Source organism: Lissotriton helveticus, chromosome 1_1 (assembly GCF_964261635.1).
Source record: "Lissotriton helveticus chromosome 1_1, aLisHel1.1, whole genome shotgun sequence".
NCBI lineage: Eukaryota > Metazoa > Chordata > Amphibia > Caudata > Salamandridae > Lissotriton > Lissotriton helveticus.
In genome coordinates this window covers 1,838,018,896-1,838,045,729 of record NC_136057.1, presented here as the reverse complement: position 1 = coordinate 1,838,045,729, position 26,834 = coordinate 1,838,018,896, and the positions used below count along the sequence as shown (strand labels likewise).

At 46.1% G+C, this 26,834-nt stretch overlaps 1 protein-coding gene across 1 annotated transcript in view; it reads right to left on the bottom strand.

Moving 5' to 3' along the window:
* The window catches only part of ABCD3 (ATP binding cassette subfamily D member 3), a 344,077-nt gene that overhangs the window by 143,692 nt on the left and 173,551 nt on the right, over positions 1–26,834 (bottom strand). The window contains exons 7-8 of the mRNA XM_078641238.1: positions 17,707–17,830; positions 15,558–15,614 (exon numbers count right to left, since the gene is read on the bottom strand). Of these exons, the coding sequence (XP_078497364.1) occupies positions 15,558–15,614; positions 17,707–17,830 (181 nt within the window). The remainder of the gene's footprint in view (positions 1–15,557; positions 15,615–17,706; positions 17,831–26,834) is intronic.

Sequence of the window (26,834 nt, the reverse complement as noted above, 5' to 3'; positions counted from 1 at the left end):
GCTCCATGGTGACATCCCCTGTTAAGAGCGTTCTTACTCAATAGGCTTTAACTACAGCCTCTTTCTCAAATAGCTTTGTCCTGCCTGCTGCTGCAGACAGGACATGCTCCCTCCTAAGGCTTTAAAACAAATATTTATAGCATGGGCGTTGAATGCATTTGCAATGAAATAGGTCTCGCATTTGTGAGAGTTTAAGCTATTGGCGTTGTAAATGACAATGCCTTTTATTTATCTATTTTAAAAACAACACAAAAATAAAAGGCATTGCCATTTACAATGCCAGCAGCTCAAACTCGTAAATGCGAGACCTACTGCATTGCAAATGCTTGTTCTTCCAGCCGTGCGTGTCTGAGGGGACATGGTTTTAAAGAACAAATACCCTTGGCGAGCTCACCGTTCGCTGGGTTTAAGTCCTCACTTCGTTGGCCATCCATGTCTTTCACACCTGTGATCGTGTCCTGCAATCTCCCGCACTTACTTGCTGCCATAAACTTTGCTCGAACTCCACCAGATGGCATTGCAAGAGAAGACGTCCTGGGCGTTACATATGAGAGATGGTGCGCAGAGTCCTCGCTCTCGGTGCAGCGGTTACATCCACACTGCAGAGGTGCATCTTGTTTACCCTGTCTGATATTGCAGACGCCGCCGCACTCCCCCGAAGGGGGGGGAGGCTCAAGGGCCGGCGCCATAACCCACGTAGAGCCCCAGTGGAAGAACCGGTTCTGGGCACCCAGAAGCGGCAGGAAGGATCAACACCTCCCAAGGGAACATCCGGTTGGCACCAAGGATCCCCCTAGCCAATAGGGGGGACCGCTTGGTACGAACCCCCCAATGGGGGGGCAGCTGCGCGTAGTGGACGAGCAGAAAGGGGGATATAAGCCGCCGCTCCCCCAGATAGCTCCTAATTTTGTGGAGCGGGGGAAGCGGCGCACCTGAATTTTTGACCCACCCACCCACACCTAGGAACCAGCAGTTGTCGCAGTGCTGGACAGCAACACAAGCATGGGCGGAAATTGTTACAACGGATGGCTAAGGAGACACACCAACAGGGCGGTGTGTAGAAGTAGGCCACTCGTTTTGTGATGCCGCACGGCAGGGTGAGGTGGCCGGGCCAAGGATGGGAGTAGCAAACGGAGACGGCGCTCGCGGCCCAGACCCGGCCGGACGGCAGGGCACAAAAAGGTAGCGAGTTGGGCCTAACTCCTTGGAGAAGCTACCCCTCCCTACACGCAAAGGGCGTGGGTGACCACCCAAATTGTGGTCCCAGAGGTAACACGACAAAGTGTGATGTATTCCTATAGGTTCTGTATCGATCCCCCCATTCCTGACCCTATACTGGTTAACAAGTTAACTAGCAGCCATCCCATGAGGCAGAAAACCCCCATGATGCAGGAACCGTTATCTGATAAAGCCACACTACGGCACAGGAACGTGTTATCTGATTAGGTCATAACGCTTGCCATCTAATTAGACAAGCGATATTCCTCCAGCCCCTGATAAGGCATACGGAGTTCTCAAAACAAATCAAACCTATGACAACCTGGGAAAAACCCTGCGGCCATTGTTTTGATTTCACCGAGAACTTCAGCAAAAGAATGTGCTAACGACCAGGTCGTATGACATCCTTATTGACGTATCTATGTCCATCCTTACGTCAATCTCGGCACCTTAAAGGTATAAATATTACCGATATTGCCCTATGCAAACACACGCGGTGGTGACGAGATCGGAGCAGCCAGACTTGCCGAAGCCCAGAGCAGACCCCGCTGGCGCAGCCCCGCCTTTCCTGACGCGTTGAGAACGAGACGCTGCTTTCTCCTGCCGAGAAATCCAGCTCCGGCGCTTCCGGGTAGCCCTCGCAGGCAGCCTGGAATATCGAGACCAGAGACGAGAGATACCATCCCTCATTCATCCTAGATTCCAGGTACAGAACTGAATAACCCCTTGCAGAGAATTCTTTAGTCAGTCACTTGGCAAAACAAACTTAACTTAAACTGTAACTTTCTATTCCCGCCCACGTATTAGGCTTAGGTCAGGTACACGGGGTAGGCGTAGTTAGAAACACCAGTTGAGTACGATTAGTCAAATGTAAATGTGTATGTATTCATTTTTATTCATTTTATTCATTTTAAACCTTCATATGGCTTAGAAACCATATCAATGTTTTTACAGTATTATTTTATACTTCTGCTTTTATTGTATGCACTTTACTTAACCATAAGTATTGCAATAATATCGATCCATTTCTCTTGTATGAGAAAAGAGACTGATCAATAAATAACATCTTTTATTGGACACGCCCGTCTCTTCCTTTTCTCTACAATCTGGTGAGACTAAGAATGCACGTACTGACTGAGTAAAATAAGTCGTCTTTTGTTTTCACACGACTCTAGAGATACACTCTTGATTAGGGGAGAGCGAAGTTGTCATGTTCTATGGTTGTCAGAAACTAAATCCCTTCTTGTCTATCCAGTGAGGTTCAACTCCTCCTTGCCTATTCGAGAAAGTTTCTAGTGAACTCTGAGCTAGCTGGCAAACCCAAAACTTTAAGTCTAATATCGACAGTAGTAGACCTAGTTAACGTCTGGTCTAGGCCTATACTATTGAAGGTATTATTCCAATGCGCAGAGCCTATTGGGATAATAGGAACTACACTACATGGCGCCCAACGTGTTTGGAAGGGCGATAAAACTAACGTAAGACATTTAGAGTAACTCAGTCGTGCTTTTTCACTCAGACCCCTTTTTTCCCATAATACTCCAAAGACGTCTGGAGTGGGTAAAAGGTAATATCCGCCAGACCTCGCAGGAGGAAACTCCTATGTATGGTTCTTGGTTTAGTCAACGTTGAAGGATACACTGTTCCAAAATATTGTGCATCTAATCTTTGTTTCCATAAGAAACCTGATCTGCAAACAAACTAAATAACGTTCCTGTCGGTAAAATGGGAGACAGTGATGACGAAAGAGAGACAGTTAGGATAGCAACTGAACTCGCAGCTGCTGATAATGCACTGCAAGACGCAGACCCGGATATAATACTCATCCCGGTCATCAAGAGGAAATCTATAACTTTAAAACTTATAGAAAATGGACTGACACCTAGAGGTGGCACAGTCATATTCGTGATTGAGGCACACGAATATCGGCAGACAGAGGTATGTTATTCATGGATACACTTTCCAGCAGCAAATGCTGTAACAAAGTACTTCCACTATTACAAAACAGAGGACCCTCCTAATGAGTACACTCATTTCGAGGGGGTGGAAGTACCACTTAAATTTCAAGAGCATCTGCTCTTATTTAATGGCGCCCTAAAACATAATAATCACATCACCAGGCTCGGTCCATTAGGTAGACCAGGAGCAACGTGGCCGGTCCTAGCCGGATACACACCACATCCAGACATCAATGGGATGTCTCAAGCAGAGCTTTTAACACAGCTAAAACAATTAATAAAATTACATAGACAATTAGTCCAATACGTGACGCGGACTTCAACAATTCAACCAGCAATTAAAATTCCACAGCTGACCCCTTACCAGGGGAACACAAATAAAATTACACCACAGAACATACAGTCCTGCCTAGGTAAGGTACCAGCTAAACGGGAACAAATACCATTCTGGTTAGCACAAAAAAATCACCCAAATAGAGGTGGTGTTTCCAGACACCACCCCGTTAGAAAAACACAGGATTCTGACTATCTGTCTTCCAATGGGAATCGCACCACACGTGGAGGACTGTGACACTTGGGGTACAGTCTTTGCTTCCATCTACACAAAAACGCACGGTGTTCCATCCATTTCGGTAATACCAGATGTGCTAAAACAAATTCAAGACGAATACGGTCCAGAACCCGCTTTAACTCTTGGTATGAAATTACTAAAAGACTTCAAGCAGGTCTCGGCTATATTATTAGCCAACATAAAGGGAGAAGCAGCAAACGTGGCGATCCGCCAGAGGTTAAAGGAGACAGATATAGCAGACCAACCAGCTGAAATTGCCAGAATTATAGAAAAATCCTATGAGGAACTAGGTAGAGATAGTTTAGGTGGAATACCAGTAAAACCACAACTGATTGAAAGTCCTGAAAAAATATTTTTTAATAATAATTCAACATCACAAAAAAAAAAGCTGGGATGGAAACAAACAATCCAATCCTAAAGAAAAGAAATTCCAGTCCAGAGGAAGGTCTCCTCGGCGGAGAGAAAAATCTCCGAACCAAAGACACAGGTCACCCCAAAGTGACCCCTCTGGGAAAAGATATAACCTTAGAAATAGGGATAATATAAAGAAGCCTGATAGATATCAAGACATTGATACACGTCCCTCTCAATCTTTTCAGACTTCCTCGCAGAAATCGGAAAGAAGAGGACGATCAGAACAAAGAGAAGAGCACGCCAAGTCCAAAGACAAGGAACCTGCTCATCTAAAAAAGAAATTACAATTTCCAAAAAAGAAGGTAGCCAGTATCAAGGTAGTTAACAATGCCGAGAATACTGAGGACACAACTGAAAAACGAAGAATGGGCTCAGACAATGCTAGACAGCGCAGCAGAAGTGAGCATAGCTCGCAAAGTCCTTATGAATCATCTGGAGACAGTGGACACGAATGAATATCTTCAAGTGGAAACTGCAGACACCAGAGTTAGCAAACCTCACAAAATATATGAAATAACTTTACGTATAGAAGGGGATAAGACTAGAAAAATAAGGGGACTATTTTGGGATAATCTCTCCAAGGGCTATGACATCCTTCTAGCTGAAAAAGACTGGCCACCAGAGTTTGTCAGGGAGTGCCCTCATGGCGAAGAAATAATTATGCCTGCCTTCTCAAATCATATCCCAATTCATAAAAAATACACACTTGCCAGAAAGTGGGCAGTAGCTCTAGCTCCTGCTTTATATAAAAATCATGTAGGATGGGATGAGGACTCTCCTCCTCACAAAATCCAGTTAAAATCACAACCTACTGCACAAAGACAGTACCCAATTAAGCAAGAAGCTAAAAAACAGGTAAAAGAAATTCTAGATCAATTAGAATACCAGGGGGTGATTGAAACTTGCACCTCACAAATGAACAACCCTTTGTTTCCGGTCTCCAAACCAGACAATTCATATCGTCTAGTTTTGGATTACCGACACCTTAACTCATGTTGCAAAACTTTTGCAGTGCAAAACTCGCATAGTGCTGCACTAATGAATAACATAGTGCGCAAAAAATACAAAACAACATTAGACATCTCTAATGGATTCTTTTGTCAAAACATAGCACCAGAGAGCAGATATTTGTCTGCATTCTCAATAAATGGCACTCAAAAACAATTCTGTCGGTTAGCCCAGGGGTACAAGAATAGCCCAGGGGTATTCTCAGCGAGAGTAACAGAATTACTACAAACATATGATGACGAAGCATTATCTTATGTCGACGACATATACTTAACAGATGATGACTTGGATACTCACTTGAAGAGAGTGAACACCATAATACTTGGGTTCGCAGCAGAGGGTTACAAATTCAACTTTAAAAAATCCAGAATTGCCCATCTAACAGTCCTGTTGTTAGGATACGAATTATCAAGTGAAGGCAAAAGCCTGGCTGACAATTGCCTAGAGAAATGTGCCGTACTCCAAGCACCTAGAACGCTAAAAAACCTACATACAATTCTAGGCTTCCTAAATTTCGGAAGAACATACATCGCAAATTACGCAGAAAGGGTCAAACCCCTTTATGATCTAATAAAACCAGATTTTAAAAGAACCAATTGGACTCGAATACACACAGAAATCTTGAAACACGTGATAACACACGCAATCGTGTGATTCGAGTCATCCCAGGAAGATGCGGATTCACATACCTGACCTCTAATGAGGGAGAAAAGGTACCAATTGCATTCAAATCACACTTGTACACAGAAGCTGAAAAGAAATTCAGCATTAAAGAAAACATTGTTCATGCAGTTCAAACCGCAATAGCTAGAGAAAAAGATCAAGCGACGGTAGACACATCACAGTCAGAACAGCAGAATCAGCCTTTGAGGCACTAACAACACCTTGTAATTTACCAACAACAACATTGAATCCGGAATGGATACAATGGGTGAATTCAATTACAACGGACAAAGTATACTACTACTTTGATCCAGAACTAAAAGAATTGAAAAATCTAGAATATGAAAGAACATTCCCTCTGCCTATCGACATTCTGCCCTTACGACAATACGCTTGTGTAATCTATACAGACGGACATGCTCAACCCTCCGTTTGGGGAGAACAAGCATACAACCCCACATGTGAGATTACAAAAGAAGTATGGCGCGGAGGTAAACTAAGACCTCTATTAACAAAAACACACTCAGTAGAAACTAATTCAGAACAACAGACAGAAATAATAGCATTGAAAATGGCGCTAGATAATGCGGATCGCGAATTCCCGACACTTATAGTGTCCGATTCATATTACTGCGTCAAATCATATAACAACGATTTGCAGACATGGATTCAAAACGGTTACAAAGATGACACAGATGCAACAATAAAGCAAAAACTGCTTTGGGAACAAATAGCTCTTTTACAAAAAGAACTACCAAAGACTCACGTGACACACTCACTGAGTCATCAGCGTGATGGCGTTCACGTTGCAGGGAATTCATTGGCTGAGACAGCCACAGCGGTAGCAACTAAATCGGCTTCCGTAGCTCGAAAAAAGCGTACAGTGAAGTATATTGACGGTGAAACAGTGCTGGCGGTGAAAACGTCATTAAAAGGCGACTGCTCGGCGCTACCGATCAACTATCCACTCAATTATACATACATAATCGATGCAAACTCCGTCCCTTTTGTTCGAATCCCTGGAGTGGGGGATAGAGTGATTCCAAACATGGACAGGAGAAACTTGTTAATAGCAGACGCACATATGGGCGAGGGTCTCAGACACCTCAAACTAAAAGATTCTCTGGAAGAATTACAATCAAGGTACTGGTGGCCAGGCATGAGCCTGCATCATACCATTTTTGTAAAGAACTGCCCAAACTGTAACAGAAATCGCAGTGGTGAGAGAAACGGTGTAATACCGTGTCGTTTCACTCCAGAAAAGATCAACAGTAAAAAGCAAAGCGTCAGATTAACATATACAGGCTAGTTTCCATTTATAATGTAGATCACCAGCACTCGGCTGACATCTGGACTGTTATACAAAGATTTGCGAGTCTAAATGGCATATACGCTAGAAGCATGCTACGTTTGACCATTGTTTTCACTCTAGCCCTCCAGCCTGAGGGGAAACATGGCCAAATGAGCATAGCACAGCGGGACTCTTCTCACTTCCTTCCTGAGGGATACGGGATGGTGTAAAGAAAAAACCAAGGCATAAAGCTATCTATAACAGAAAGGATATTAGGTTCGGGAACTGGGTGGGTCAAACATCTAATAAGTGTCCAACGTAGTCTAAATAACTTGCCAAGAAATTATCTGAAGGGATTCAGTCCGTACGAATTATTATTTGGAACTAGGATGTTAGTCTTAGATCTCGACAGTCAGACTTCAGTGGTGAAGGAAAAATGCTTTGATATCAAAGACCGTTTGGCTATTTTGCAGGACTTAAACAAAACAAGAAAAGACCTGAGCAACATAAAGTTGAAACAGCAGCCAACAACCACTGAAGAACCACCACCTGTCCCAGCAAGACCTGTCTGGATTCCAAAAATCGGGGATCTAGTCAGAGAAAAGATCGCGGTAAAGAAGGAATTTGGGCCTTCTTACAGAAAAGCAGTTCCTGTCTTGTCTGTCAACGGGACAAGATCAGTTGTACTACCGCCGCTTGCTGGTAAAAAGGAGAATCGAGTTGTATCCATCGACCTGGTAAAACCACAACATGTGGCCGATAACAAATAGTAGGCCAAGTGGACTCCCGAAAAGTAGTAGAACACCAAGATTTGCTACTAACACAGAGGTTCAATCTAAGAGGCTAATCACATTCGAAACACCTACAGAACTACAACAAGGACTATGCAACAATGCAATGGAACTTAGACCTCTGAAAACCCAAATAAAAACATTTAGCAGAGACACACCAATCTATAATGAAGTAACAAACGACTATGCAAGAAACAGTAATCCTGAAACAATTGGAACAATAGACAGAACTGCATCCGGCTACTTCATAAACTTCGATGATTCCTCTGAAGGCTTCACTGAATCAAAAACACAGCCATCAACAAAAACCTTTAAAGATAAAGTTAAAGTACTTTTGAAACAACTGAAAGAAACATATCTAATTTCTCCATGGATTGAATTTTGGGTGGGTTTTGGTGCATTTATCCTCATACTTTGGCTCATCATGGTACTAACTTTGGGACGCTTCATTGAGGGAAAATATGCTAAAATGGACACAGCAAGTCAGAAAATCAACTTGATCCTCAAACCACACACATCTTCACACGTCTAGAAAAGAGAACTTTCTTCAGTCAACTTCACAGCCAATCCTATACCGGGTGGGGTAGCATGGGACAAAACTGACTACGAAATTTATGGTCCGGTTGAAATCCTGAAATATCCACACCAAATTAAGATCTCATTGAGTGACTTTGTAAAACCAAGCTCATTTGCTGATGATTGGGACTTTGAAAGTATAAATAATATGATGTCTGACTTAGTAATGTCTGCTAAATTTACCAAACATGATTATTTGCAGGGTTCGACAAATTATGATAGTATGTACTGTTATACCACTATGGTAACCATTTTCTACATAGATCTGCACAACCTAGAAATGTTTTAAATTATAATCAATGGGAACATTGTGCAACTCCTCAAAAAGGAAGCTCAAGAACCGTTTAAGACAAATATTCATACTTTTCAGGTTTCAACACAAGTAATGCTGAAACATTTTATTTCAAATTGTCAAATAAGACAGGGACAAAGACCATGATAACAAACACGAAATTGATATATTCAGACTCATTCTTTGAACAAATGAATACTTTTGGTTTTGATTATTGGGACAAAAATGTTGAAGTAAAAAGTGTTTGGGGTACAAAAGAATGGCAAGTACAGGGTATAGAATCTTTGTTTAGAGCCTGCATGATCCCAGAACAAATTATATTTTTGAATGACACTGTTCAACAAACTACCTGTCTTGGCTTCGCCAAAATCAAAGACTTAAATAAACCGTCTATTCCAAAACCAACAATGAACAGCAATAGCTCCACAGATGAAGAGATAGACGTAAATTATGTATTAAACCAAAACAGAACACATCCTGATTGGAAACAGTGGTTGATCTGGCCCACAGATACTAATAACTGTCACAACAGATTCCTGAACAAAACACAGGGGTTCAAAATGACCAGGCCAGACCCTAGATATTCCCAAAGACAACACCCAGGAATAATAACCACCTACAGTGTGGGCAAATTATGCCTTCAATGGCTGCAGACTTCCACACTGGCAGAAATTAAGCAACACCTAACTTTACTTACTGATGGTGCTGACTTGCGTGATTTCATTATGGGACCGCGCAAACAGCATCAGAAACGTTTCATAGCAGCCTCTGTATATGCAGCATACAACGAGGCCTGGAAGGTGACTCAAATTGAGACAGCAGAAAGAATACGGGAAATTGACCGTATTAATTTGGAAAAATCACTTTCTGTAGTGGACAATGGGTTAATGACTCTGTCCTCCAGAATTTTTTCTCTGGACAGCATTGTGTCTTCAGCAATCGACATAATATCGCAAGACTTACTGTTGTTACAACACGGTCAGTCTCAATTGCGTTCTATTGTACAGCTTGGCTGGACGTTACAAAATCTGCGTTCAGGCTATGTGCCTTGGCGTTTAATCAACACAACGTCACTATTCAATATCTTTAACCTTACTGATAAACAAATCAGTATGGCCCAGAAGGGTGCTGATTATACAATCATGAGCATTGAGAAACTCGAGAGATTACCAGTGACAATGTCAGAACGACCTGTCAGTGAATGGATAATACATGGGATAATTAATATTCCAATATCAACCTTCAGGTTTCAATACTGCCAAAAATATATACAGGCTGGCATGTACGAAAAATTGGGAAAGGGGTACATTAAAACAACATGGAACTTGCCCTATTCACATGCATGTGTCAGTAATAAAGGACAGAAAGTGTTTTAGTGGCAATAATTGTGCAATGTCACTGAGCGGTACACTTCTGTGTAATGGAATTAGTTTGCATGGAGCCTGTGAAGGGAACTCAAATAACCTTTCATGTCACCAGCTAGGCGCACCTGCAACAGAGATAGAACCATTCTTTCAAAGACTCTATAATGGGAGTTACATTCTAATTGTAGATCGCAGATGCTGTAGTCTTATGCCCGGGACTCCTTATCTCGTAACTACGACTGCGAAGGTCAAGTGCTGTGGACGCTTATTGTTCCCCAGCTCCCTTCCAGACAGGGAGGCAAGGGCATGGCCCAACTTGAAAATTACTTCTATTCGAATAGATACTTTAAGCAGAATGAAAACAGTGCTTCTTCAGACGCCGACCAGACTCACGTCATCAAAAGAAACGTATGATCTCCTAGTCGCAAGGACGACGGCAGAGATTCACTCCTTATTATCAACTAATTCCCCCATACATTTCGCAGAAATCCTGAATGAAATCTTAAATACTTCTGATACCAGTGGAGTCTCAAAAGTATTTAAGACAGTATTTTCAATGGCATTAACACCATTCAAAGCCATACTGGGTATTTTTCCAGATTTCGTCCATTCGATTTTTGGCGGACTTCCCCTCATTTTGGGACTAATTGCAGGAATCCTATTCTTAGTCCTTATATTTCGTTATGGCAAACCATGTCACAGACAAAACACCTGCGACAAGGGAAGAAACAATCCTAGCCATTGGATACCGGGACCGGATATCAAAAATCCTGGGACTATCCCGGCTTAGAGACCTAAACATGACTTGGTTTCTTTCATTTCGACCAATGTGGCATCGATGTGTTTTACCTGTATTAAGGTGCTTGCTATGCGGAGAAGAATGCGTGTTAGACACCTGTCTGACTCTACAATCAGATGCGCCAATGGATGCAGAAACATTGTTGAGTCCAATAAAGGCTCATACTTTGTGCTGCCCTCAACGGCTACCAATCCTGATGACGGCATTCGTGGAAGCTTCACCACTACGATTAAGGGGTAGTGAAGTTCAAGATGAAAGCATCATTGATCAGGTACGACCTTCTGTCAGCAATACTAATCAAAACGTCAATGGAGACAATCATGCGCACGAATGCATGGTTACATCTTTTTCCGAGTTAGTGGAACTCTCCCAGGAAGCTGTTGACAACTTTTTCGAGAGTCTAAATGATATGATGTTCTCACCAGAGCAGAAATAGAGACTTTTGAGCAAGCTCGCACACGGCGTTCCCTGAATTTGGCCTTCAACTAGAATAGCAAAATACCATGAACAATTTTCCCTCCAGTTCACGGACAGCCATTTTTTTCAGCAGCCCCAAAATATTTTTACGAATTTTTTCGGGACACTTATTTTCTGCTTAAAGTAAGAACTATTCTTAGAGAACTAAGATTTCTATTTTTAGATACTTTATAGACATTAGCTGCCCGCTGGTATGTTCATAATTATTTTATTCTGTGATGGAATGGTCTCGAAACTTTTTTCTGTATTAAGAGCCGTTTCATGTGTAAATTCTCATATACAAATTAGTGATAATGTATAGATATGCGTGATTACTTTAGCATTATTCTACAGCTTGAGTGCATATATTACATGTGACTGTTTTTTCCGTATATTTGATAAATTCAAAATGCATTTATGTATTTTGGGGTGGTAAGGTATACACGATACTCTACAGTATGTTTTACTATGCATAGATTCGTAAATATGTCCATAGTTAGCGTGGAGTGGGTGTGATGTATTCCTATAGGTTCTGTATCGATCCCCCTATTCCTGACCCTATTCTGGTTAACAAGTTAACTAGCAGCCATCCCATGAGGCAGAAAACCCCCATGATGCAGGAACTGTTATCTGATAAAGCCACACTACGGCACAGGAACGTGTTATCTGATTAGGTCATAACGCTTGCCATCTAATTAGACAAGCGATATTCCTCCAGCCCCTGATAAGGCATACGGAGTTCTCAAAACAAATCAAACCTATGACAACCTGGGAAAAACCCTGCGGCCATTGTTTTGATTTCACCGAGAACTTCAGCAAAAGAATGTGCTAACGACCAGGTCGTATGACATCCTTATTGACGTATCTATGTCCATCCTTACGTCAATCTCGGCACCTTAAAGGTATAAATATTACCGATATTGCCCTATGCAAACACACGCGGTGGTGACGAGATCGGAGCAGCCAGACTTGCCGAAGCCCAGAGCAGAGCAGACCCCGCTGGCGCAGCCCCGCCTTTCCTGACGCGCTGAGAACGAGACGCTGCTTTCTCCTGCCGAGAAATCCAGCTCCGGCGCTTCCGGGTAGCCCTCGCAGGCAGCCTGGAATATCGAGACCAGAGACGAGAGATACCATCCCTCATTCATCCTAGATTCCAGGTACAGAACTGAATAACCCCTTGCAGAGAATTCTTTAGTCAGTCACTTGGCAAAACAAACTTAACTTAAACTGTAACTTTCTATTCCCGCCCACGTATTAGGCTTAGGTCAGGTACACGGGGTAGGCGTAGTTAGAAACACCAGTTGAGTACGATTAGTCAAATGTAAATGTGTATGTATTCATTTTTATTCATTTTATTCATTTTAAACCTTCATATGGCTTAGAAACCATATCAATGTTTTTACAGTATTATTTTATACTTCTGCTTTTATTGTATGCACTTTACTTAACCATAAGTATTGCAATAATATCGATCCATTTCTCTTGTATGAGAAAAGAGACTGATCAATAAATAACATCTTTTATTGGACACGCCCGTCTCTTCCTTTTCTCTAAAATCTGGTGAGACTAAGAATGCACATACTGACTGAGTAAAATAAGTCGTCTTTTGTTTTCACACGACTCTAGAGATACACTCTTGATTAGGGGAGAGCGAAGTTGTCATGTTCTATGGTTGTCAGAAACTAAATCCCTTCTTGTCTATCCAGGGAGGTTCAACTCCTCCTTGCCTATTCGAGAAAGTTTCTAGTGAACTCTGAGCTAGCTGGTAAACCCAAAACTTTAAGTCTAATATCGACAGTAGTAGACCTAGTTAACGTCTGGTCTAGGCCTATACTATTGAAGGTATTATTCCAATGCGCAGAGCCTATTGGGATAATAGGAACTACACTACAAAAGAGGACGACCAAGGACTAACAAAAGAACTGTATTGGTAGGCGTGCCATCTACGAACTGAATGTACCACAATATGATCTGCACAATATGATGATTGACATGTTTATGACCCAGATATGATTTATGATGATGATGATGACATGTTTATGACCCAGATATGATTTATGATGATGATGATGACATGTTTATGACCCAGATATGATTTATGACGATGATGATGACATGTTTATGACCCAGATATGATTTATGACTAGGGTTAGGACATGCATGATTTATGACCCAGATATGATTTATGAATATGATGATGACATGTTTATGACCCAGATATGATCTATGACTGTGGCGATGGCATGTATGATTTATGACCCAGATGATTTATGATTATGAGGATGTCATGTTTATGACCCAGATATGATTTATTGGCTATGGTGTTGACGGGTATATGACCCAGATGTGATTTATGATCCCAATAAAACTGCGGCCAACAACCACCACAACAAATACGACCTTGTTGGCTAAGTATATTGGGATGACAGGGGTACTTGTCTTGGGGTAAATACTTCCCACGGTATGGGGGAGTTCGAGGGTTATGACAGGGACTCCACTCTCGTACCTCGCACTCTGCCGCTCCCGACTCCACTCTAACTTGGCTCCTAGGGTGCTTGGCGGACTCTCCCGAGTACGGGACAGAGAGCAATGCGTCCTCTCCTCTGCTCCACCAAGGCTCCGCACTCTGTGCTATAACGTCACATGCAGCAAACGGCACACTGGGAAAAGCAGTCTGTTGAAAAGGTCATAAGACCTTACCAGACGTACGTCTTTCCAGAACACCTAGTAATGTATGTGAATAAGGAGAAGGCAAAACTATGTGCAAGTAGAAATCCCCTCCAATGGTTTGCAACTTCCTTTGATAATAGACCGAAATGTGTGGGTGTTTTTTTTAAAGAAAACAAAGCCTGTGTATTTGGAAATGGAACCATGTATGCTTAACTACATACATCACATATACTTCTCTTCTTTTTACTACACAGTTAAATAATATCTATTATTTCACTTACTGTTTCCAGTAAACTTTTCCCTGTTTGAAAAAAAAAAGTGTAATATTAAAAAATATACTACAGGTGACTTTTGTAACTCTTCCTTCATTCCCATCTTGTGGTTTTAGTGACATTAGCAAAGCGTACGGCGTTTGCCCTTGTGGATTATGAGGTCATCATACCCCTTGATGGCAATAAGGGACCATATTATCAGTTACCAGTTATGTATGTATGCTATGCCTCCTTCAGTAATTCTGAACAGAGAAAAACAAAGCCCAATCCAACCAAATTTCTGCTTTGCTCCTTGCTAGACCTCTTCGAAGGCGTTCTCCAGAAAAGCCTAATACAACAGTCAGAGAATCTGAGGTGGTGAGCACTGCATCTGCATTGTGTGCATTGAGAGAAAAATCACTCTGCGTAGCTTAGAGAGAAGTTGGGTCGTCAGACTCCATCCACAGCTCTGCACATTTTGAACTTGTTACTCACTGCCCTGCATTTGTTTAGCGTTTTCTGAACAGGTTACCAGCGCTTGTGGAGCTGGAGGTGATGAGGTGCAGCAGTTTGAGGACAGAGTAACATTTCCATATGGAAACTCGCAGAGAAACGGGGCATTTCTCTTTCACAAACATTAGGAAAATAAAAACAACTAGTCACCAAATGTTATTTTTTCACCAGACATCTACAAACCGTAGCATTGAAAAGTGCAAGGAAATTAGTCCCCTATTATGAAAGTTATAAAGAATCGAAATATTCAATTTCCAATGGGAGACTCCATGCAACCCTACAGTGACAATACGATACACGCATTTTATTCATCAGCTCCTGGTTTCTGGATGGTTCATTTTGAATTGATAATATGCTCTGAATGTATTGAATCTATAAAGTCTCATGGTATAGGAAGTGCAAAGAAATGCATAATTTTGCAGCTAACAGAGAATGGAAATACAGGCTGGCTGATATATGTACAGATGCAGTGTTACTTTTGGGGACTCAAGTTTTTCTGATCCTTTGCCAGGCGCTCCTTGATAATCCTAAACCCCTTTCATCAGAAAAATAATAAACTTATGCTGGGAAAATGTCAGCATGTTGTGGACTGAACTAATTACCATGAACTTTTAAAAATACTATTTTGTTACATAGGGCACCCAGACTTTTGAAACATCAAACTATCCAGAAGCTTTTGTTTTTAATGACATGACTAAGTGTTAGCAATTTAAGTACCATACCTGAGCTCCTATTGCACTGGTTAGCTTGAATATGTAGAGAACTATATCCAAGAATGGCTGAAACAAAAAACGTAAGCAAAATCAGAGGCTGGCGAGCTAGACATTTACCCAGTACATTAACATTGGAAATGGCAAAAGGTTGTTTACACACTCAAATAAAACATTGTTGAGACAGTTCACAACAAACCATACAATTCAGCTGAAACCATAAGAGAGGAATTTCCAACAGCTGCTTTCGATGCTTACTTAGAAAATCATAATGAACTAAAATGGCCATAAAGGCAGAGAGAAGGGTTGTGTGTGGATGGGGCAAGGGTGGGGCAAATAAAATGGACTAGAATACATTTCGGAATTTTAGCACCAAATCAAGCGAATCAATTTGATTGGAATAATATATTAACTTCTAGAAAGCAGATACAATAAATTGACAGGTGATAAGTGGAAGCACTTTCAAGGCATTCACAGTACTTTCCCAGGCACTCTGACGACATTATCAGATTGAGTTAATCCAAGAGGGAACACACTGTATCTAGTGAGGGCCTCTGGTAAGCAGATTTTGGGTTACAAAAAGAACAAGTGCCTGCTAAACAGAGTTATGAAGTCACAATCTTTGAGAAGTTGAGTGCTTCCTACATATCCACTGCTGGGACACTGGCCAAGGAGACAATAGGAGCAGTGCAAAAGGACATAAAGGAGACAATCGTGGGTGGTGAGGAATTGTAAACAAACGAATGGGTGAGGATGGAGGAGAGTCAAGGGTCAGAAGGGAAGGGTTCCGGTCTTTATGATATAGAGAAATGTGTGAGAACCAACATGCACCTCAATAACATAATGATTGTGAATCATCTGTGGTTCTGTTAATGCAGCACAACATGAAGTTCTCGTGGAACAGACCCAAGAAGGATGGTAGAGAGAAAACAATTAAAAGGGCTGCCATGGAGTGGAATGCACCAGCACAGGGCATATAGTCCCTACTGAAACTTTTAACAGCAGCATCCCTATTCACAGATCTCACCCCCACTGCTTGAACTGCAGGCTTCTCAACTACTTAGGGGGAAATGAAACAAATACTAGGAGTATTATATAGATCAACATTATGTGTTTACTGAACCGTCGAATCATACTGAGAAACGCGGAACAGGGTAAGACGAGAAGGTCACGATCAGCTTCGGTAGTTACATTTAGAGTCAAGAGTTTAGGCACAAGTCAACACTGTCCACACATTAATATGACAAGCACACATTTTACACAATGCAGTTTATGAAGTGGGAATAAGGAGGGGATAAGGGAGTTTAGACACCTTCAAGTAGGACACTAAGGACCTCGTCAGAAAGTACTTTTCTATCTAGAATGACTGCACAAAGTTGGTTAGAGCATTTATATCAAGTGAAGCAGTGTGCTAAAATAAACAATGTACAATGTTAAACAAAGCATTAGATGAACATGTTCTCATAACTTGAGCTTTTGCAAGACATTCTCCTACACATTTATTAATGCCCTACCAGTTTCTGAGAATTACAAGCTTGCACTATCTTTCCCCATTAACAAATCTAAAGAACAATGTGTCCCTTTGTTTTAGTGCCTTGTCTGTGAGAATACTGTATGCCTTTCATGGAACTGCTGCCAACATTCTTCGGGTTACTTGGTTTAAAAATTACATTCACTGAGATTATTCTTTTGTGAACCTTTTCTTCTGTTTATCAACCATTTACCAAAGTATCGCTCATTCTATCGCTTGCTAAACCTAACGAAATCCATTTAATTAATGAAAGCACCATGTTCAGCTTGGCGTGACCTGTCCCTTTAACACTCAATGAATGCCAATTCGCCTCAATTTTTAAAACAGTAGATGGGGTATCCTAGAACCTAGAAAAACTGACCCCACTCCTCCCTTGGGTTTATTCATTCAGAGGAAAAAAGGGCTCTCACACATTACAGGACAAAGCAAGGTCAAAGTGAGAAAGTACTACTAAATAAATAAATAGGTAAAGAATTGTTGAATCAATGGGCGAAAAAGAAACAAAAGGGTATATGTTACTATATCTTATTATATGAAAGTAGTACGTTATTCAGGCAAGCACCTCGGTGTACCCCAGATCAATCGAACTGTAAAATTGTACAACACCATCAGCCACAGAACCTCACTCACCTTGCTAAGGTTGGAGTACACGTCTACGACGCTGTTGCAGAACTTTTCCACATCTTGCGTAAGCAGCTGATCTGCATTGGCAATCCTGTTGTCTAAATTTCCCATTTTGTAATATGTATAAGATCTTATTACGAAGAGGGGAACAAGATAAGAATGGGAATATTTTAAACCATCAAATATAGCTCCTCATTCTACAGGCATTACGAACAGTGAAAAGGAAAAATACATTTTATGCAAACAGAAGAGTGCTCTGAGTAGCATTAAGAAAAAAAATCACAATCATGGTAGGTTAGGGACAAGACAAAAGGAAGGGACATTTTATTTAACCATACTTCTACTATGTTCTATGCGTAGACCAGAATATTTGTCTGTGGAGTTATTTATTTTATTTATTTAAAATATTTATAGAGCGCGACTGTCACCTGGCAGGTATCCTGGCGCTGGTAGCTACTCCTGGGGTTTATTGACGGGGGGGGGGGGGGATGGACTATGGCTGACATGTTTAGAGGGGTGGAGGAAAGAGCCATGTTTTGATTCGTTTCCTGAAGGGGAGGAGATGAGGGATTTGACGAATGTCGACAGGCAGGTTAACAACTGAACCTCAGGCAAGCCAGTCACATTTTTGAATGCTGCATGGCTGCAGTAAACCAGTTTCTTACCGTTGGTAACTATCTCTTTAGTGTATAGTCTATTTAACCCTGAACACCTCACCTGGTTAATATGTCCCAGATGTGAGACTGGATCTGCCAACTTTAAAGCAGTACTCCTGCTCGCCAGTAGGTGGTATAGTGCGACTGTGCCAATGTTGTTCTGTTCCGGAAGTGACAAGCTAAGCTGCATAAAAGTGCCACCCACACCACTGATATGTGTTGCTTTCTTAGCCTATCTGCGCCGCCCTCAGGTGTACAGCTCATCGACAGATCCGCATGACCAGTGCGCAGATCTCTAGATTGGGACATTTTTAGATGAAAAAAAAGAGTCCAGTTCACAGAACACGAAGGAGTGTGGGTTGGTGAGAAATACACGGTTAGACAGAGTAATCCACTGAAAGTTACCGAAAGAAAGTTACGTACTTCTGATGGTTACTTCTAACCGCAGATTCCTCACCTTGTGAATCATACCACAGCAGTACCTCCCAAGGTGGTGGGTCACTCAACTGGGCAGATCAAAATGTCCTGTAAGACCAAGCAGGCAAATTGCCCCTCTTGACAGACATTTCTGTTGAGCCAGTAATGCTTCCTGAACGTGTGTACCAACACCCATGTAAACACCTGACAAATGTCCGGGCCAGTCACACTTCATGCCAATAGTGGTAGCAGCTTTGGCTTTGGTGGAATGAGCCTGTAAGCCTTCTGGGGGCTGCATCTAAGCTGCTATGTAGCAGATCTTTATGCAGAGAACAATTCATCAAGAGAGGGTCCATTTTTCCATTGGCATGTGTTGTGCGCCATAAAACACCACAAAGAGCTGACTGCCCACCCGATGTTCAAGGGTGCAATCTATATAAACACTTAGTGCCCTCTTAGGGTCCAAAGGATGTAGTCTCTCTTCCTCCTTAGAGGGATGAGGTGGGGCAAAGAATACCGGAAGGGCAATAGTCTGGCCTATATTAAACGGAGTGACCTCTTTCTGTAGAAAAGTTCATGTCCGCAACACAAACTTATTCAGAAAGAACGCTTTATAAGGTGGATTGGTGGAAAGAGCCTGCTGCTTGCTCACACATGCAGCCGATGTTAAAGCATTGAGAAGGAACGTCTTAAACATAATAAGTCACAATGGAAGCTCCGAAGCGACTCAAAAGGGGTGCACATCAAAAAAGCCCAATCTTAACCCATTAGCCATCATTGCAGGTCTTCTGCCGTCTCCTCCGAAATCTGTATGCAAGCCAACAGATTTCCCGGATGCGGTGCCCACTGGAATTTGAGGTCCCACTGGAGAGGCTGCATGTGCCAACATGCATGTTTGGCCAGCAGGTATCAGGAAGCTAGGAGTCTTGGAGTCATATACACAAAGATTCCACTAACACCAAAGTTGGGGTCTGAAGATTGTATCTTATGCAGATGACGCACAATTTATGCTGGCATTCCAACAGCTTGAAATCACTGTGGTAGGTGATTTTCAGGGCCGTCTTACCGATGTTGTAGATTGGATGTACAACAGTTATTTGGATGTACAACAGTAGATTTATATGGCCCCTTTAGCAGGGATAGCGGAACAATTGGGCTTCGAGATCATCTCTTATGCTGATGATACTCAGCTTATGTTCTCGGTCAGCACTGATATAGTAGCTGAGAAAGCACAGTTTGCCAGAGGAATGCTTGAGATCTCCAGTTGGATGACGCAGAATTGCCTCCAGCTGAATCCTGGCAGGACCGAGATAATGCTAATGGGCAAAGCCACAGCTAGCTGGTCAGATGACTGGTGGCCCGCCCAACTGGGAGTAGCGCCAGTTCCGACTCAATGTGTCAAAAACTTAGGGCTAAAACTAGATCAGTCTTTATCTATGAAAGACCACATTCCCGCGACAACCAGCTCATGCTACCACAGCCTGCGTCTGCTGCGCAAAATCCTCCCCTTTATGCAGACTACCCATCGTAAAACCTTGGTCCAGGCCATGGTCATCAGTCGCCTGGACTATGGCAACACCTTGTTGGCAGGGGTAGTGTAGGAGAGTAGGGTCTGCAATCCTATGATCACCCAGATTTTTGCTTTTTGCTTCACTGGTTTACGACTTTCCCTGGCTGTGGGCCTGCTAATCAGACCCACAGCCTAGCTGTTCTCTCTATTCCAAATTGTACCCAGGTACTGAATTGGCACTGGGCCCTCTCCAAGTCCCTGTACCCAGGGCTGAGGTGCACCCAGAAGTCTCCCAGGGGCTGCAGCATGTATTATGCCACCCCTGGGTTGACTAACTAAACCAGACACAACTGGCTGCTTGACAGCTGGGGCAAGGTGGTGTAATCACCCTTTGCTTTAGATATAGTATTCCTATATGAACAAGTTACTTACCTTCGGTAACGATATATCTGTAAGAAAGAGTAGTTAGTATTAGATTCCTTACCTTAGAATATCCCCAGGCGTCAGTCTGGATCCGGAAACTTTTGCGTAGCAGTACCCCTGCGCGTCGGTAGGCGTCGTCTGCAGGCGTCCCCTGCGGCTCCGCGTCGTCGGCGTCGTGCGCCGTGATGACGTCGCTGGAGTATATAGACGCCGCCTCCGCGCGCTGACGTCAGTTCTTTGCACACAGCTTTTCAGCGCCAGGACACGCAGAGCCATGTGAGAACTAACACTGGTGCCATGTGAAACTAGGGCCCTGAAAGGGATGTCCTTAACCCTAGGTATCAGTTCGCAGAACGGGGAGGATGGGTGGGGCGGTAAGGAATCTAATACTAACTACTGTTTCTTACAGATATATCGTTACCGAAGGTAAGTAACTTGTTCATCTGAAAGAAACAGGTTAGTATTAGATTCCTTACCTTAGAATAGATACCCCAGCAATACCAACCCCGGTGGTGGGTCTGCGAACCAATACAATCCTACACCAGAAAATCCTGGAGGACCGAACGGCCAAAGAAGCCGTCCCTCCGGACTTGACTGTCCAGGCAGTAATGCCTCGCAAAGGTGTGCAGCGAGGCCCACGTAGCCGCCTGGCAAATGTCCTGCAAAGGGACTCCCCGGCCCAGGGCAGTAGTAGCCGCCGTGGCCCGAGTGGAATGGGCCCTCAGCCCAACAGGAGGCTCCTTCCGAGCCAAAGAGTAGCATGCTTTGATGCACAGGACGACCCACCGAGAGATGGTTCGTTTCTGTACCGCCCTTCCCTTCTTCTCACCCACGTAGCCAACAAATAGTTGGTCATCCACCCGGAACTGGCGTGTGCGATCCATATAAAATGAAAGCGCACGTTTTGGGTCCAGACGATGGAGCCGCTCTTCATCTTTTGAAGGATGCGGAGGCGGGAAGAAGGAGGGTAAGGTGATGGACTGCCCGATGTGAAAAGCAGAAACTACTTTGGGCAGGAAAGAAGCTCTAGTTCTAAGAACCACCTTGTCAGGATGAACGGACAAGAAAGGAGGTTTCACAGAAAGAGCCTGGAGCTCACTCACTCTCCTGGCAGAGGTGATGGCAACCAGGAAGGCCGTCTTTAAAGTGAGAAGACGGAGAGGACAGGAATGAAGCGGCTCAAAGGGAGCGCACATCAAGAAAGTCAGAACCAGGTTCAAGTCCCACTGAGGCATCACGAACGGAACAGGTGGATACATGTGCGTGATGCCCTTCAAGAATCTCAGTACAATAGGGGACTTGAACAAAGATGGCTGATCAGGTAGCCGTAAGAAGGCGGAAAGGGCAGAAAGGTAGCCCTTGATAGTGCCCAGAGCAGAGCCCTGCTGGGCAAGAGAGAGAAGAAAGAGGAGAACCTCAGAGAGAGGGGCAGAAAGGGGATCCACAGCCTTTGCTGTGCACCATGCCACAAATCTGTTCCACCGGCAGGCGTATACCGACTTTGTGGAGGGACGCCTGGCTGCCAGAATCACATCACAGACTTCAGGAGGCAAGTCAAATGGCCTCAACTGTCGCCGCTCAATCTCCAAGCATGGAGGTGGAGACTGGACAGGTTCGGGTGGAGGACCGTCCCCTGCTGCTGCGACAGAAGGTCCTCCTGAAGGGGCAGGCGGATCGAGGGACCGACTGACATGCTGAGTAGCTCGGGATACCAGTACCTTCGAGCCCAGTCCGGAGCCACAAGGATAACTTGAGCCCGGTCCCGCCTGATCTTCTTCAGCACTCTGGGCAGAAGTGGTATAGGCGGAAAGGCGTACAACAGACCGCAGCTCCACTCGCGCCAAAAGGCGTCGCCGAGCGAGTGCCGTCTTGGAAACTCCAACGCGCAAAACTGATGACATTGCGCGTTCTCTTCTGTGGCGAATAGATCTAACCAAGGCTCTCCCCATTGCAGAAAGAGGCCTTTCGCCACGTCCGAGTTCAGACGCCATTCGTGATCCACCGAGCACCGACGGCTGAGTTCGTCCGCCCTGGCGTTCAGAGAACCTGCCAGGTGTTGAACCGTCAGAGTCACGGCCTGACGTTCCAGCCATTGCCAGAGGCGCAGAGCCTCCTGGCAAAGGGTCCACGACCCCACTCCGCCCTGCTTGTTGCAGTACCACATGGCGGTGGTGTTGTCCGTGAACACCTGCACCACACTCCCGTTGACAAATGGGAGGAATGCCTTCAGTGCTAGGCGAATCGCCCGCAGCTCCAACATGTTGATATGGAGCCGGGACTCCGCCGGAGACCAGATGCCTCTGATCTCCGCCTCTCCCAAGTGGCCTCCCCAGCCCTGGAGGGACGCGTCCGTCACAACTACGTGCTCCGGTTGGGGAAGGGAGAGGGATCTGCCCCTGACCCAATCGCGGTCCGTAAGCCACCACTGCAACTGTCTCGCAGTGCCCTCCGAGATCAGGACGTGGTCGGATAGGTTGCCCTGATGCTGGGCCCACTGAAACTTCAGGTCCCACTGCAGAGCCCGCATCCGCCACCTGGCGTGATGCACCAGAAGGATGCAGGAGGCCATCAGTCCCAGAAGCCGCAGCGTCAACCTGACCGAGACCCGGGATAACGGCTGAAAGATGGGAATCAGAGCCTGAATATCCCGGACCCGCCATTCCGGAGGATAAACCCGAAACTGCGCCGAGTCGAGAACCGCTCCGATGAAAAGGAGCTTTTGAGAGGGGCACAGGTGTGATTTCGGCACGTTGATGGAAAATCCCAGCTCGTGCAGGAGGTCTGCTGTCATCTGGAGGTGGTGGACGACTGTCTGGGGCGAGCCCGCCTTCAACAACCAGTCGTTGAGGTAGGGGAAGACTGAAACCCCTAACCGGCGCAGATGAGCTGCGACCACCGCCATCACCTTCGTGAACACCCGTGGGGCGCTGGTAAGGCCGAATGGGAGCACGATAAACTGAAAGTGCTCGTGGCCTACCGTGAACCGCAGGTAACGCCGGTGGGCCGGCAGGACGGGGATGTGAAAATACGCATCCTGCAAGTCCAACGCTACCATCCAGTCTAGTGGGTCTAGAGCAGCCAAGACCTGAGCCAAAGTCAACATCTTGAACTTCTCCTTCCGGAGGAAGCCGTTGACGTTCCGTAGATCCAAGATAGGACGTAGGCCCCCCCTTGTCCTTCTTGGGTACCAGAAAGTAGTGGGAGTAGCAACCACACCCTACTTCTGGCCCAGGAACGCGCTCGATGGCCCCCTTGGCCAAGAGGGCCGTAACTTCCTCCTGCAGAAGTGTCAAGTGGTCCCCCGACACACGGTGGTTCTGCGGTGGCATGGCTGGAGGAGTGGTCTCGAAGGGGAGGGAGTAGCCCCTTCGGACGAGCTGCAGCACCCACCTGTCCGATGTGATAGTGCGCCAGCGGGAGTGGTGATGGCGAACCCTGCCACCCACTGGCGTCACATGGGCCTGAAAGCTCGGACTAGGAGGATTTGGAGGCTGCTGCGGGGGAAGGTGTGGCCTGACCTCGCCGCTGTCCCCGACCGCCACCACGGCGGAATCCACGGCCGCCACCGCGTTGAGAAGTGTTCTGCGGTGCGTGGCTGGCAGCACGTGTGGGACCGCCCCTTCCGTGGCCACGAAAGGAGCGAAACGAACCAGTTTGCTGGCGCTGGGTCGAGAGACCCAAGGACTTGGCCGTGACCCTGGAGTCCTTGAAGCGCTCAAGCGCGTTGTCGCCAAACAGGCGACTGCCATCGAACGGCATGTCCATCAAGGCATTTTGGACATCCGTCGAAAAATTGGCGGATCTCAGCCAGGCGTGGCGACGAATCGCCACCGTCGTGGACATCGCTCTGCCCAGCGAGTCGGTCGTATCAAGACCACACCTGATGGAATACCTCGCCGCGTCTCGGCCTTCAACCATAGCCTGGCCGAGCTTGTCCCGTACCTCCTGCGGGCATTGCGGCAGACACTCCGCGACCGTATCCCATAGAGAGTGGGTGTAGCGGCCCAAGAGGCATGCGGTATTGCAAGACCGCAGTCCCGCACTCAGGGACGAGAAGACCTTCTTGCCATACTGGTCGTACCTCTTAGATTCCCGGTCGGGCGGGGCCGACGGGAATGCGGTTTGGGATGTTGAGGCCTGGATCACCAGACTCTCAGGGTTGGGATGGGTGGACAGGAACTTAGGGTCGTCCGGACACGGACGGTGGCGCCTGGCAACGTTCCTATCAACAGGCGAACCTGAAGCGGGCCTGGACCACGTGCCCAACAGAACGTCCGTCAAGGCTTCATTAAACGGCAGCAGAGGCTCCTGTGGGCATGACTGCGGTTTGAAGACCTCGGTGAGGATGTTAGGCTTCACTTTTGCGACGGGGAGCTCAAGGCTCAAGGCCTTGGCAGCCCTCATCAGCACCACAGAGTAGGCAGCCCCAGCCTCCGACGCCACAGTGGGTGGCGAGACAAAACCAGGGTTAGGAGATTCGTCCAGACCACTGGCATCACCCAAGTCACCTGTCCAGTCCACGTTGTACTGACACTCGCGTGACAGAGGGTCCTCAGACCCCTCCCAACCCTCTCCATAATCTTCATCATCACCATACTCGGATTCAACGATGTAGACCGGCTCCTCGGGGTCAATGGGCCCCATCGGTGCCGGACTCGGCGTCGGACAACGCCGGTCCGACTCCACGTCCGGAAGTGGAGAGGGAATGGGGGTGGCGCCGCCCGGAGCCGGCACCGGAGCCCCAACGCCAGCCGGAACCGGCGTTGGAGTCACGGCGCCGCGCGGAGGCGGCACCACGGGTTGCCCCAATGGAATCGGCGCCGGAGAGGCCGAGTGACCAGCCGGCGACGACCCTGAAGGGCCCAGCGGCGCCAGGGCCGGAGCCGACGGCGGCGCCGGAGCACCCGACGGCGCCGGGGCAGGAGCACCCGAACCGCTCGGGCCCCCGGACGGGACCACCGGGCCCGCAGGCGTCGGAGGAGACAGCGCCCTCATGGCCATGAGGAACTCCTCTATCTCCTCGCGCGACGCGCCTTGCCCAGGGACCGACGGGTATGGAGCAGGCAGCGTCGGCGACCCACGCGGAGCCGCGGGGGTGGGGCCACCCGAACCCCCGGCCGCATCGCGGGGGAGTCGGGGTGCGATGACGACGCCCCGACTTCTTGTGTCGCTTACCTGAGGAACCGGAGGAATGGTGACGACTTCCGGAGCGCTCGTGGCAGCTCCGCGACCGTTCTCTCGACCGCTCCCTCGACCTCCGGCCGGACCGGGACCGCTCTCGACGCGGGGCCGACATCCGGAGCTCGAACAGCTTGCGGGACCGCTCCCGCCTAGCCTTACTCGTCAAGGCCCGGCAGTCGACGCAGGACTCGACGTCGTGGTCCGCGCCCAGGCACCGGAAGCAGAGTCGATGGTGGTCGGTGACCGACATCAGGCGGTCGCACCCGTCACAATTTTTAAAACCGGGCATCCTACCGGCACCGAAAGGGTTAGAGTTATCAAAAAACTTGGTCAAAAGACCGGAGTACTGCTCTTCGGATCTGCGCTAACTGGCGCGGAAAAAGAAGAACTGACGTCAGCGCGCGGAGGCGGCGTCTATATACTCCAGCGACGTCATCACGGCGCACGACGCCGATGACGCGGAGCCGCAGGGGTCGCCTGCAGACGACGCCTACCGACGCGCAGGGGTACTGCTACGCAAAAGTTTCCGGATCCAGACTGACGCCTGGGGATATTCTAAGGTAAGGAATCTAATACTAACCTGTTTCTTTCAGATCTAAACCTACAATGGACACCTATATTCCTATCAGTCACTCCTATGGCAGGCCTTGACAATCCTGAAGGCAGAGTGCGTGGAATAAGGTGAAATGGTGCTCTGGCATGAGCTGAGCCCGTTTGCAGCTTGCGGAACCAAGTCCTAATAGCTGTTCCATGATAACGCATACCATATACTCTTAAGTGCATTATAATCCTCGCGGTTATATGCCAACTCTGGTATCGCTTTATCAAAACATGTCGAGTAAGGTGTCATACGAATTGGAATACTAACCCCTCGCCAATTCTGGCGACGGGGTTAGCATTCCACCCTTCTAGAGGGACACGACATGTATGTAACCTGTAACCCCGGT